The 15,101-nt window shown below is 42.3% G+C and overlaps 1 protein-coding gene across 1 annotated transcript in view; it reads right to left on the minus strand.

Annotated features, from left to right (window-relative positions):
• The window catches only part of fig4a (FIG4 phosphoinositide 5-phosphatase a), an 83,757-nt gene that overhangs the window by 16,557 nt on the left and 52,099 nt on the right, over positions 1–15,101 (minus strand). Inside the window, exons 19-20 of the mRNA XM_080453572.1 lie at positions 13,787–13,870; positions 11,736–11,934 (exon numbers count right to left, since the gene is read on the minus strand). Of these exons, the coding sequence (XP_080309698.1) occupies positions 11,736–11,934; positions 13,787–13,870 (283 nt within the window). The remainder of the gene's footprint in view (positions 1–11,735; positions 11,935–13,786; positions 13,871–15,101) is intronic.

Raw genomic sequence — 15,101 nt, forward strand, 5'->3', positions numbered from 1 at the left:
TCTTTTTGTTAAAGGTAGTGTAAGTGATATTTTTTGGTTAAAACAAAAAGTATTGTGTTAAAAGGTTAAAATACTATATTCTGATAGTAATCATTGCTATAGAGTGTTTTTTCAGTAACAGATGTCTCCCTGTCTCTCCTGCTCTTTAATAAACAGAAAATAATTTTTTCGGTAGGTGTCAAAATCTCAACCAATCAGGAGAAAGTACCCATTTTTAAGCTTAATTTGTATAGTGTTCCAGTTCCAATTTTGTCTGCTCATTTCTTAGTGTCATCACTTCCAATTTCACTTGTTTAATCTATATCCTGATTGAGTTCTCTGTCCTGGTTGGATAAAATTGGAAATGAAACTGAAACTGAAACGAAAATGCATTTTCTGTTTAATAAAGAGCTGGAGAGACAAGGAGACTCCTAATACTGAACAAACACTCTATAGCAATGAGTACTATCAGAATATAGAGCTATTTAACAATTATTTTAACCAACGCAAATCACTTACCCTACCTTTAATTATCATTAAATATGAATGTGATTTTCTTTTTGCCATCTAAAAGTCAAACATCTACCACCAAGAACCGACGGTGCGAAGACTAATGAGGACATTTACACGTGTACCTGCAAGAGCAATGCCCAAAATGTGAGAATGAATCAATGTCTTTATTGCAGACTCATGGTCCATAGAAAAACATACAATTACATACACCAACTAGAAAAAGTGCTCCTCGGAGCATAGGTCTCCGCCAGGTCAGGCAGGTTATTGTGGGCCAGCAATGTTCGGAATTCACTTATCAGGATGGAATATGAAAAATCTAACGGATCCGTCTTGATCACATGACTGGAGATAATGTGTACAGATTTGCGTGATGTTCGAAAAGAACGTGTAGGAGTAATTATAAAAGGCACTATAAAAGGCAGATGTGAAAAATGCAGGGCAAAGGTTTTTCCTTGGCCTTTATGGAGTGCGCTTACAAAGTTCTACACAGATCAGTGCAGTTATAGTTAAAACACGAATCGCCCGGACGGACGGGCGGGCAGGGTGCAAAACATAGTCTCGGCCATGCCTTTGGCCTGGAGGAGACAATAAACATAAATAAAAACAGTCCAAACTAGAAAAAGTGCTCCTCGGAGCGCAAGTCTCCGCCAGGTCAGGTAGATTATTGTGGCCTCCTGGTGGCGCTATAATAGGCCAATGTGAAAAGGGTGCCATTTCTTCTTAGGCCTTGCACGACAATCGGACACTGCATTCATGATTTGAGGCATTTTGTTCCAAAAATGTGGTTTGCTAAATTAGACCTGCTGGTGGCGCTATAACAGGCCAATGTGAAAAGGGTGGCATTTCTTCCTCGGCCTAGTGGGACTGTGCGTGCAAAATTTCATGGAAATCGCACTCTGCGTTCATGATTTGAGGAATTTTGTTCAAAAGGGACCTATCCTGCAAACTTTGGAAGCCGATGTTAGCCAAGTAGGATGGAATATGAAATAGCGGACACATCCATCTTGATCACATGACTATAGAGATACTGTGTACCGATTTGCTAGCCTCGCGTGGCCAGACGATATCATACGACACACTGCGTGGATATTAGTCTGGTCCCTATCAACGATAGATTTTTTTCCAAGGGGCGGTTACAAAAAGATCCAAACGGACTCTATTGGTTAGACCTAAACCAATCAGAGCAGTGCTTCCTTGTACGAACCAATCAGAGCAGTGCTTCCTTGTACGTCATTGCTCCAAATAAGGTGATAAGCCCGCCCACATTTGGATACTGGGCTCTGATTGGTCCCTCACGACTTTGGAGGGAGAGAAATGAAATCTCTATTGAGGGGGGCCAGACCTAATCTGCCGAGGGCTAAAGTGCGATGCAATTTTGCAAAGGCAGATTCGTCTGGAACCAGGCTACCGATTTGCGTGATTTTTGGACAGAATCTGAAGGAGTAAGAGCAAAAAATGTGTATTACAAAACTCAGCCTCCTGGTGGCGCTCTAAAAGGTATATGTGAAAAATGCAGGGCAAAGGTTTTTCCTTGGCCTCTAGGGAGTGTGCCTGCAAAGTTTCACACAAATCGGTGCAGTTATAGCTAAAAACGTGAATCGGCCTGTTATAGCGCCACCATGGGGCTGATGTGAACGTTTTCAAGTAGCATTTCTTCCTGGGCTATGTGGGAATCTCTGTGGAAAATTCCACGGAAATCGCATGCTGCGTTCATGATTTGAGGCATTTTGTTCAAAATGAACCAATCCTGTAAACTTTGGAAGCCAATTTTAGCCAATCATGATGGAATATGGAAAATCAGACAGATCCATGTTGATCACATGGCTATAGAGATACTGTGTACCGATTTGCGTGGTTTTTGGACAAAATCTGTAGGAGTAATAGCAAAAAAATTGATTTGCAAAAGTCTGCCTCATGATGGCGCTATGACAGGCTGATCTGAAAAATGTGGGGCAGAGGTTCTGCTGTGGCACCCAGGGAGTGTGTGTGCGCAGTTTCACAGCGACCGGGCCAACGGTGGCGGAGATTAGCTGGTCGCAGACAGAAGGACGGACACACACACACACACACAGACGGACGGACGGACGGACAGGGGGCAAAACATACTCTCTCGCCATGCCTTTCGGCCTGGCGGAGACAATGAGGTGGATGAGAAGTGGGTGTCGCAGTGAGAAATGTGCCACAATGTTTGTCTGGGAAAATGGTGGGCTCCACCTCTCAGAAAACTTAAACAGATTTGAGAATGTAGAGAATAAGGTAAGAATCTGTTTAAAAACACATGACTGTCTTTCATTTGAACAAATAAATCATTCATTCATCATTAGTAAGTATTTTTTGTGGTCCTGTTGAAAGTATTGAGCCTGACATATACTTTATACTACACGCAGCCAAGTACAGTATAAATCGGGGGTTATGACAGGGATGGAGACAGCTTACAGCAGTCTGTCTCCCATTCGTACCCACGAGGAAACAGAAGTAAATGGCGAGAAATGCCAACTTCTCGGAGAGAACATGAAAGCTGGCTGGTGGCAGGGGAGTTGTACAGTATCCACTCTCCATCTGTCCTCAGAAAACATACAGGCACCCAGAGACTCTGTATTATGTAACAGAGCACATGGCTGCATGCGGCCCGAAATCAAGCAGTTGCTCATGTTACTGCTCCAGCTATTACTGTGCTCAGGCACCAGGCTGTAGCAATATGTTCAATATGATGCCTTTCATTTCAACTCTCATTGAAATTGATCCAGGATGGATTGCATCAGAGGGGGAGACGGCGATTCGGTGTGCGATACGGCTCAGATGAAGGAAGCTGTGTGTACCCGCACACACCCACAAATGTAAATATTTTTGTAGGAGTCTATAGCCAAACACAGACATATAGGGTTTCAATAGTTAGACCAAACTAATCGATTTAATCAAATATGAAAAATATTACATTTTAATAAAATAATCGATTTTGGGGGAACATTGAAAAAAAAAAAAAAACATTTTCAATAATAAATATATATATATATACACATGAAAATAACCGATCTACAAGCTTCACAAGTCGAAAATAGGGCAGACTAATCAATTTAGTCAGTTATAAAACAATCAATTAGATTTTTTCTGCACAGAAAATGGCACTATTTGATTATTCTATTTAAAATGTAATCAATAGGATAATCTCTAAGAAAATTATTTAAAGTTGCAGCCTACAGACATACATATTGCAGCGGTGTATACATACAGTATATACATACATACAGATATGGGTATACATACAGGTATACAATATAAATCTGTATGAGAGCACATGCATGGGCGCACACACGCACGCTCAATATCACTCTCGTATGCATCAACACGTACACAGAAAAATAGGGGAATATGGAAGGGGTGTGTGTAATTGCTAGGCGAACACAGTAATGATCTGATGTTTAAATATTTGATCAGATTTGGTTTATGCTGGTGCCGCGGCAATCCATTCTCCGGGAGAGCCTCAGAGCCTGCAGCACGAGACGTACGCCTGCCGAAATGCATGTGCATGACACGTGCACAACACGTGAGCCCACTGTCTGCCAACAAATATTCATGACCGGCTCCCTGCTCAAGGACCAAAGCAGACAGACACCAGACAGAGGGGGGATTGTATTATAAATCAGCAAGGAAGAAAGGAGCCGAGTGAGGAGGGAATCCGTGGCTGTGAACATCGATAAGATCAAGGGCCTCCTTTATCAAACTTTCATAAGTTTCATTGTGCTTGAGACCAAATCGCAGCCAAAGATGCAATTTATTTACTCAGTGGGTTGAATTGAATTTTTATCATTTGTGCATCATTTGTCCCATCACCTATTTTGCTCCCACCCTAAAAGTATCGAAATAAAAAGTCCTTGAAGTGCCACATACCAGAAGAGGATGAGAGAATAGTAATAGCGGTCCTCAACCGGTACAGATCAACAGATTGCAGCTCATCTTAATGGGGACTTGTTTTGAAACAGCAGGGGATACCTAAGACCTCAAACGTCATCAAGTGAAGGCTTGTTTAATTGCCCCCAATCCACAGGTGCCCTGGATACCAACTTGCGTGATGGCAATAACAAAACGTGAGTCCTTCCACCTGACTTCTTCGCATCGGGGTCACAGGCCATGAAGACACACAGAATTGTTTTTTTTTCTTAATCAATCCGTGCTGCGTGAAATTGTGTCACTATGGCAACACACAGCTTTACAATAAGATTTTGGAACTCCGGCTCTGCTGGTTTTTATGGCTCCCGCCCTGCGTCACTGGGAGGATTCTTCTCTCAAACTTTAACATGTTTTCATTTCCCACTGCTGTATAGATAGGGCTAATGATAACCATGGCCTGCTATCGGTTTTTATTACCAGGATTATTCTACTGCCATAGGGAAGAATTTGGGCCACTGGGTGTTTGTAACATGTACGTGTTGCGGTTAATAGCAGACGTGGGAAGCTGTGACACATTTAGAGAATATTGCACCGTATGACAACAGGCCCTGGTAATGGTCCATTCTGGGAACAATACACCATAGGACTGTCACAATTATAACATCATCGACCAAATCACAATTATTTGAGATAATTGCAATTATTTTGCACAGACCCCTTTCAATGGCAAATTATTGAAACATGCCCGTTGCTGTGGCAACACAGTGTGAGAACTTGAGTTACAAAGGGATTCATGCAAATTTGTCATGTCTGTGTGTGCATGTATGAGCACCAAATTACACTCCTGATGAAGTGTCCTTGCATCTGAAGTGGTCAATGAGACTGGCACAACCAGATGAGAGAACACACCTCACAACTAGAAAAAGTGCTCCTCGGAGCACAGGTCTCCGCCAGGTCAGGTACGTTATTGTGGCATCCTGGTGGTGCTATAGTAGTCCAATGTGAAGAGGGTGCCATTTATTCTTAGGCCTTTCACGGCAATCGGATACTGCATTCATGATTTGAGGCCTTTTGTTCCAAAAATGTGTTTTGCTAAATTAGACCTGCTGGTGGCGCTATAACAGGCCAATGTGAAGAGGGTGGCATTTCTTCCTTGGCCTAGTGGGAATGTACGTGTGAAATTTCACGGAAATCACAAGCTGTGTGCATAGTTTAGGCATTTTGTTCAAAACGGACCAATCCTGCAAACTTTGGAAGCCAACCTTAGCCAATGAAGATGGAATATGGGAAATCGGACAGATCCGTGTTGATCACATGACTATAGAGATACTGTGTATCGATTTGCGTGATGTTTGGAAAAATCTGTAGGAGTAGTATCAAAAAATGGGTTTTGCACAAATCGGCCTCCTGGTGGCGCTATAACCGGCCCATGTGAAAAATTTGGAGCAGAGGTTCTGAATTGGCATCGAGGGAGTGTGTGTGCACAGTTTCGCAGCAAACGGGCCAACGGTGCCGGAGATTAGCCGCTCGCAGACAGATGGACACACGGACACACGGACGGACGGACAGGGGGTAAAACATACCCTCTCGCCAGGCCGAAAAAAACCACATTTACATGGACACTAGCATTCTAATACTAATCTGTTCAAAAGCCCAAACAGTAATACAACAAGACCAGGAGACCTGGTTCTGCCAGACCCAGAATGAAGTCCTAGTATGTGACATAATAATGATGTCATGAATAGTTCGTTTTTTGGCTGGGTCCGGGGGACAAAGTGACCATGCCCATGTATGGAGAAAACAGATACAAAGCCTCATGTAAGCCCGACCCCTTGGGTCTGGCAACAAAAAGGGAACCAGGAGACCTGGTACTGCCAGACCCCTAGTGGTTGAAATCTGAATGGCCGGGCTTCGCACGACGTGTGTCCCTTCTATGCCCATGTATGGACAGACTTTTTTGGGGGACAGATTTTTTTTGGGCTGGGGCCGGAGGACAAAGTGACAGACTTTTTTTTGGCTGGGGTCGGAGGACAAAGTGACCATGCCCATGTATGGACGAAACAGGTACAAAGCCTCATGTAAGCCCGACCCCTTGGGTCTGGCAAAAATAATAATGCTACATATACAGTAAACACCTCAATCAGAATAAACAAACCCAAACCGATTGAAATTATAATCGGCTGTAGATGGATAGTTTAAACATTTTCACAAACCGATCAAAAGAGAAATTGTCTGTGCATGCTAGGCCATCCCTTTATTTTGCCAATTAATTTTTTATGGAGAATGTGTGGGGTATTCATGTCGTATGTTGTTTCATATCATAATTTATCATTATAAATGATACATTATTTTATATATGTTTTAATGGTTATGGAATACATGGGCATACATACTGTACATGGGCATACCGTCATTCCCATGTTTTGTGGGCTAAAATGCACTGCGGTGAAGCTACTGGTGATTTCTGATGCTTCATTTTCCTCTGGCATCTGGATCAGATCTTTGAGTGGCCCTTATAAAACTTGTGAACTCTCTTACTGTGCTTTTGTGTATGCCAAATTGATTAGAGACAAGGCGGTATTCAGCACAGCTACCACATCTGGTAGCTGTGTCCTTCACAAATGACGTCATCCAAATGTTTCGCTTCCATTCAAGACCAGGACCAAAAGCAGAACTCTATTTCACCAATCTTTGCTGCAGACCTTCATCCACCGATTTCTGGTCTTAGAATGAGGCAGAGGCAGCAAGGTTATGCATCGGCCTAACCTCAGTACCGCACTAACGCAGTACCATCACTAAAAAGAGATTATAGTGATCGCCTTCTCCTCTTCATTCATCCCAGTAGAACGAAGCATAGATTGTTATCATGCTGCTGCTTGATTAAGGGCACAATAACGGCAAATACCTCGCTGAACAGATGATAGATACATCGTTAGGGAAGTTGTTCAATCGCGTGCAAAAGAAAGCCAATGAATGCAATGTATTCATAATCGTCACCGCAGTTACACTCAGGCCGTGTGACAGCTGTTCCGATTAAAGGCTGACCCTAAATCTTTAATTGGAATGGACAAAAGTGTTCATGTAACTCCAGCTAAATACTGCTTAGTGTAAAACAGTAAACTACCATAAATACCTTTTCAACCCAAACACTTTATGGGAAATAATATGGTTATATGGTGTACTGTATGTATTCTCATTCTGTATCATGAAGGAGGCCTGAGTTGAGACTCCTCCCCAATGCACCACTAATGTCTACCCTAATATCACCAATCTTTTTAGCCAGGTATGTTAGTAGAGAGCAAGTTATCATTGATAATAACCATCACTCGCGTGTAGAAGCCCTATTTCATGAAAACTCTTCCTTCTGATGCAGAGAGTGAGAAAGAGAGAGACATTAAAATGTTATTTTCTGGGAGAAAATGTAATCAGTACAATCCCCCAGTCTCATTTGCAAGGGAAGGAATCATGCTTCAAGAGGCATATTTTGAGACATTGTGACATTTCCCTCAGGCCTCATGAAGGCATGACATGACATGCAATCAAGTAGCAGTAAAAGCGACAAGCTAGGCAGGTTGCTCTTCTCTGTTAATCAACTATGATATGTCAAGAGAGGCTTTATCAGAACACAGGCTTTCTGACGTGCCTTCTCAAATCCGTTATTGGTTACAGCGCATCTCACTGTCTCAAGTCTTTGTTATTTGTGCAGTTTTTGTACTGTGCGTTCCTGGTGGTTAGATCCCTGTTGGGAACGCATGCCCGTCCAGTTATGTACTACCCGTTGTAGTATACTTAGTGCATAGTACTTGGAGGCCAGCCATCAATAGGCCAGATGACCTAATGATGTCCTCAGAAATCTCCATACATGGGTATAAGGACACAGACAGACAGACACAGAGATTTCCATATCCATTAAATATATATCGGCATAACACACCCTCGGGTCCTTGATAAAACACCCACATTTGAAGTTGATTGGTCAGATGGTGCTTGAGTTATGCGCGACACACACACACATACACACACACACACACACACACACACACGCACACGCACAGCATTTATAGATATATGAGATGATATAGGATATCAAAGGGCAATTTTCCATTTAACATGGTGCTGTCTGACACACATCATTTGTAGACTATAAGCCACAGCCAGGAGTGGAAGGGAAACAGCAGGACCAACCACAAGTGGGGTCGGTAGAATTCCACAAGGCATTTGCCGTCTAATATTATGCTGTCTGACACAATGTGTTCAATGACATTGACATTTTTTGTTAGATTTGTAAGCAAGTTTTGGTCATTACTATTTAGATAGTAATGACTGAATTAGAAGCTGATATCAGCGAGGAGGAATGACATGCAACAAAGGTCTCCAGCGGGGAATTGAACTGGGGATGTTCCGATTGCGATTATGTGGACACACTATCCCAGCGGTTCCCAAACTTTTCTGTCTCAGGGCCTACTTGAAAATCTCAAAAGCGGAGGTGCCACTGGCCTAGCAATTAAGGCGCATACTGTACAACATGCATGTGATCGGTATGTGGGTTGGGATTAAGTATTTGAACGATTCCGTTCCTTAAAGATTCCCTCCTAACGTCCCAATTCCTTAACGGTTCCCTTTAACGATTCCTATATATATATTTTTTTGTTGTAATTTTGGCCATTATGAACACAATACAAATTCAATCGTATACAGTATTGTTTATTGTAGTGGTTCTAAAATGGACCCTTACAGATCCATTGGGTTCCATTTGTACACTCTAGAGTTATGGTGGTCTTTGAAATAAACAAGTTGGAGAACCACCGGTATCGTAATTGAATTCCACATATCAGCTCTGACAGTGTTGATTTTGACAGCTAATTTTTATTCAGTTTTAGTCAAAGTCTTTTGAATAAAATTCAATTAGTTTGTCATATTTTTGTCATCTGAAATGTTTTAGTTTTTGTCTAGTTTTAGTCGACTAAATATCGTAAGATTATAGCCGACTAAATCTACAGTTGATTTAGTCGACTAAAATGTATTTTGGCGGTACCTTGATGGCGTCGTAATGGCTGATTTTACACTTGGTTGCATGCTGAAAATAGCCGATCTACAAGCGACGCGTTGTGAGCTTGTAGATTTGCTATTTTCAGAGCACAACACCCAAGCGCAACCAAACATCAAATGACTTGTCTTTTAGTTCTACTGGATCTCTTCTCCACTCTCGTCCCTCCGTAAAATGTCTAGTTTTTATTTGTTGACGAAATTGTCACTATATTTAGTCTTAGTTTTAGTCATCATAGCTTGTATTTAGTTTTTACCAGACAATTGTTCAAGTCGCTCCGGTCCGAGTCCAAGTCGAGTCCCAAGTCATTTGGTCCCAAGTCCAAGTCGAGTCCCAAGTCATTTGGTCCCAAGTCCAAGTCGAGTCCCAAGTCAATCCAACCCTCAGGTCCGAGTCCCAAGTCGAGTCCCAAGTCATTTGGTCCCAAGTCCAAGTCGAGTCCCAAGTCAATCCAACCCTCCGGTCCGAGTCCAAGTCGAGTCCCAAGTCATTTGGTCCCAAGTCCAAGTCGAGTCCCAAGTCTTTCTGTTGTGGGCAAGTCAATAATGCATTTAACTTGAAGGTTAAGGATGATTGTATTTTAATATATTATAAGAATAGTATAACTATCTGTGAAATATAACCCATTTATTTCACAAAATAATGTGTTGGCAAATGACCAATATTTAGTTACATAGGTCTCAATATGTCACATTCAGCCCTGGACTTCACTGACTGAAGTAGGGGTCACATTAATCACATTAGATTCACAGAATGAATTTTACCCACAAGTTATTTTCATTCAAATGAAATGTGAATGAACTTGCTCTAATATTGACTTTAGTTGATTTTTCAGTCTTTAAAATATAGTATTTCTTAATTATTAAATAATTACAGCTTGTAGATTGGCTATTTTCACGATTTCAAATTGTTTTTAAATAATAATGAAAAAGGAACATACAAGATTTCCACCCGACAGCCATAATATATAGCCAATATATGGTTCTGTATCAGTATATGAGTCCGTTTTTGCAGATTTCATTCTAATTGGCTACTATGCCTGCATATGAATTTCATGAGCCTGGGTAGGTCACCCTGGCTTGGCGGAGATATGCCCTGTAGCGCACACTCTGCACAGCAGCAGCAGGTGAAAGCAATTCACTTAAACGAGGGTTGTGTTGCGCACCAAAAAAATGGACTAAGACTTTATTGCTGTTACCATGGATAAAGTAAATTCGACAGTGGTGAGTGACTTTCATGTTTACAAGTACGTATATCTCGCTGGCTGGTGCTACTGTTGTTGTTGGGGTGGCTGGGGTCATAAACAAAACACGAACGACTTAGTTGCATCGGGAGGCGTTGTGAGCTTGTAGATCTGCTATTTTCAAATAGCTGATGTATATGTTAGAGTGCTCATGTGGCCCATAGTCGCTTGACTCGCTTCTTTTGGGCTGGTTTTCCTAGACCTGGTTGCTTGTTTTTCCTCACAACACTGGCACTGATGATAACTAGATGGCAGCCGTCATAGAATCAAAATGACCCCGCTGGGAGTGGTGGTGGCGTTTGTGGTAGAGTGAGCATGGGTTTGTATAAAGAGAGATAGCGCATTTGCGGTAGAGTGAGTATGGGTTTATATAAAGAGAGAGAGCACATTTGCGGTAGAGTGAGCATGGGGTTGTATAAAGAGAGATAGCGCATTTGCGGTAGAGTGAGCATGGGTTTATATAAAGAGAGAGAGCACATTTGCGGTAGAGTGAGCATGGGGTTGTATAAAGAGAGAGAGGCATTTGCGGTAGAGTGAGCATGGGTTTGTATAAAGAAAGAGCGCATTTCACACACAGATCATTCATAGGGGAAAAAACTAAACGAGTCATTAGAGTCATCTTGTCTCAAGTCGAGTCGAGTCGGGAGTCATTGGCTAGCAAGTCCGAGTCGAGTCTCAAGTCTCGTTGGTCTTTTACCTTCCAAGTCCGAGTCGAGTCGCAAGTCTTTACCTTCAAAGTCCGAGTCGAGTCGCAAGTCGTCAAATATGCGACTCGAGTCAGACTCGAGTCGAGTCACTATGACTCGAGTCCAATTGTCTGTTTTTTACGTAGTTTTCGTCAGTGAAAAAAGGTAGTCGACGATCATGTTTCGTCATAGTTTTAGTCGACGAAATCAACACTGCAGCTCTGACAGTGCGATATAACCGGTTCCGGAAAAAAAGGTTCCAAATGTGATGAAACCGATTCCGGTTCCTCAATGTTGTTATGTATTCGGTTCCGGATCCCAACCAAAGATGGGTGTTTATGTGGGGCACGTACCGTATGTGCGTGTGTGTTGTGCATACCTCCTGTGTGCGGCAGCTCTCTCCAGACTCTGTGAAGAGTTTGATGGGAGTGGAGCGCTGCGACACGGCCCCGTCGTCGTCGCGGTCCTCCTCGGAGTCGTCCTCTGACGTGCTGGAGATGGCCTCCTCGCTCGGGGGAGGAGGCGCGCTGGCTGCAGTCTTCCGTTGGAGCACCGTCTCCTCCTTGTTGCTCTTGTTGCTGTAAATGTGTGCACACGCACACACAAAATGTATAACGTAAAGCAGTGGTTGTCAAACCTTTTCAAGTCAAGGACCCCCAAATTGATATGTATTTGGCCGCGGACCCCCCATCTGAAAAGGTTTTGTGCCGGGGACCCCCAGAAGAAGAATGTAGTGTACAGTTATTCAAACATACATTTGCTGTATGTGATAGGTGATTTGCTAAGTTCAGGTACAGTATATCCCTGGCCTTTCGATTATGCTGCGAAATCCCCATTCCCCATCGTGGGTTTTATGCAGGCTCAAGAAGCCAAAGTCTTTTGGCTAAAAAGAGTATTTTACAAACAGATATAAACTGTTAACTGCTCCAGAGGAAAATTGAAATATCAAGGAAATAAATAATAATAAAAATAGAGGGGGGGGGGAAAAGATACATAGGAAAATACAAAAACCATTCAAACCGGAGTGAAACAGGAAACAGGACACGTGGAGCATGAGTGAGGCCAGCAGCAGGTAATAATAATAATAATGAATTGCATTTTATGGCGCTTTTCTAAGTACTCAAACTTACTCAAAGCGCTTTACAATGGTTCATTCATTCATACAGGGGGGGACATTGGGAGGTGGAGCGGCGAACAGTCGACGCCAGCGTCCCCACTTTTCCCACATTCACACACCAATGGTGGCAAGCTAGCGCCGACCGAATCATTGGAGGCAATGTAGGGTTCAGTGTCTTGCCCAAGGACACTTCGACATGTGGACAGGAGGAGCTGGGATTCGAACCGCCGACCCAAGGATCATTGGACGACCTGCTCTACCTCCTGCGCCACAGCCGCCCTAGGTAAACACCACCACACGGTGAGGTTGTTTTTAATGAATCAATGTGCTACGTCTGAGAGCTAATTGCAACACCTGCATGTCCTTTGACTGTGACTATCAGCCGAACACAACAGATCCTAATCTAAGCCCTAAAACGTTGAGGAAAAACAATGACATTTGACACGGGCCGATCATGAATAACTACTAGTGGTGTGTCAAATAGCCTTATCGTGAACCAGCGACGAGTAAACATACCGAGAGGTGTAATGAAACACAATGTACTAGCAGCAAGCATACCTATATGTGTTTGTGTTGCATGCCTAATGAATGCGATAACACGTGTGGGTTGTAAGTGTCTTGTTTTTGTTTTCTGCACACCGTGCAGCTTGTAGGGCACTGTGACATAGGAACAACGGACTGTATTACACACAATTTTCTTTGAGCATGAGTATCTGTACTTTACTTGAGTGTTTGTTTTTTTGGATATTGACTTTCAATCCACTACATTTCAAAGACAAATATTGTACTTTTGACTCCACTACATTTCTAGGAAGGGAAATACAGTACCTTATGAATTAACCGCTTAAGCACTATTTCAAATACTGTATAGTGAAAACAGCCGATCTACAAGCTCACAACGCGTGGCGATGCGAAGCGTTGTGAGCTTGCAGATAAATAAAAATAAAATGTACTTTGCAATTTGTACTTTTGAATACTTATGTATTTCTTTAAGTATGTACTTTTGAATACTTATGTATTTTCAAAAGCATGTACTTTTGAATACTCAAGTATTTTTTAAAAAGCACATACTTTTGAATACATAAATATATATTTAAAAGCAAGTACTCCAGTACTTTAACTCAAGTACAAATTTGACTGCGCAACTTTCACTTGTAGTTGAGTAATATTTGAACAGGAGTATCTATACTTTGACCCAAGAACTGAGACTGAGTACTCTGTCCACCACTGCATACAATAAATAAAACACCACACCACACACATCCAGATGCGTTGGGTGTAAGTTGCGTGCAACCACTCTCACTAGCACTTACCCCAGCACTGACTTCGCCGTCTCCTCTGGCTTGCGTACTGTGAAGGGGCTTGGATCTACTCCCACCGTTTTAGGCATAAACTCCCTTTGAATGGACAGAAAAAGAAATGTAAAGATGTTGGTGACTGGGCGACAGTGGCTCAGGAGTTAGATTGGCCGGTTTTTGGGTGTTCTTAATGAAAACACTGAAACCCTAACTGTTCCCTATGAGCAGGTTGATGCCTTGCATGGTTGCCTCCACTGTCTTGTGTGTGAATGGGTCAATGTAAAGCGCTTTGGATAATGGCACTAAAGAACCATGAAATGGTAAATGTATGACTTGGCATCCCAGGCGAGGCAGTATCATAAGTGTCATTTAGAATGATCGATCAATCATTATCTTACTTTTAAGAGATCTGATACTTTTTAAGGTTTTGAGATAGATGCAGCACTGAGCAGAAAGGGAAGGAAAAAACAAATCAATCAGTGGGGTAGAATTCAGCCCTCATATCGTCGCCTTGCTAAACTAATGGCCTAATTCATTTTTTGAGGAAAATGATATTTTTTCCTAAGTCAGCTCCTCATGACACTGGCCACCTCTGTTAAAATCGCCCATCTCCTAATTGAAAAGGATCATGCTGTTCACTCCCCTTTTAGTATAATGGCCTAACTCCCTAGTGTGACTTAGGCCAAAATAGGCCTTTTTTTTGGCCTAAGTCACATGGTTTTGTGACTTAAGCCAAATTATTTACTGATTTAGGCCATTCTGTAATTTGTTTTGCTTTTTTTTTGGCCTAAGTCAGATTTAATCCTATTTAAACCTATTTAAATCTCTTATGTTACATAACTGACAGACAGTGTTATTTCTATTTAAATAGTCATAATTTGTTATAAACATTTTGGGTGAAATGATTAAGAAATATCCTATAGTTTTGTTTTTGATGAGTTTTTTATTTTTCCTGAAAAACAAAAAAAAATTACTTGAAATGGCCATTAGTTTAGCAAGGCGCGGAGAAGTTGAGGGGTGGTGAGGAAGGCGGGCGCGGCCCGTGAAATTCTCGCGCGCGTGCTCGTTTGTGCACGCGCGCGGCGGCAAGAGCTGGATTGTGGTGAGATTTTATTTTCACCACACCGCGCAGGAAGAAAAAAACAACAATGATCGCGGCGCGATCACTGCTGATCCGAGTGGTACCGCCCGTGTGAACCGCTTGCCGTGTGTTTAACGACCTTATGTCCTCAACATTATTTGTGATGCACAGGCAGCTGATTAAGGCTGGTGTGAAGGCCTGTACTGTACACAACTATAGACTTATTTTTCCAACAACAACAAGAATACC

This window comes from Gymnoscopelus braueri, assembly GCF_963280865.1.
Source record: "Gymnoscopelus braueri genome assembly, chromosome: 16".
NCBI lineage: Eukaryota > Metazoa > Chordata > Actinopteri > Myctophiformes > Myctophidae > Gymnoscopelus > Gymnoscopelus braueri.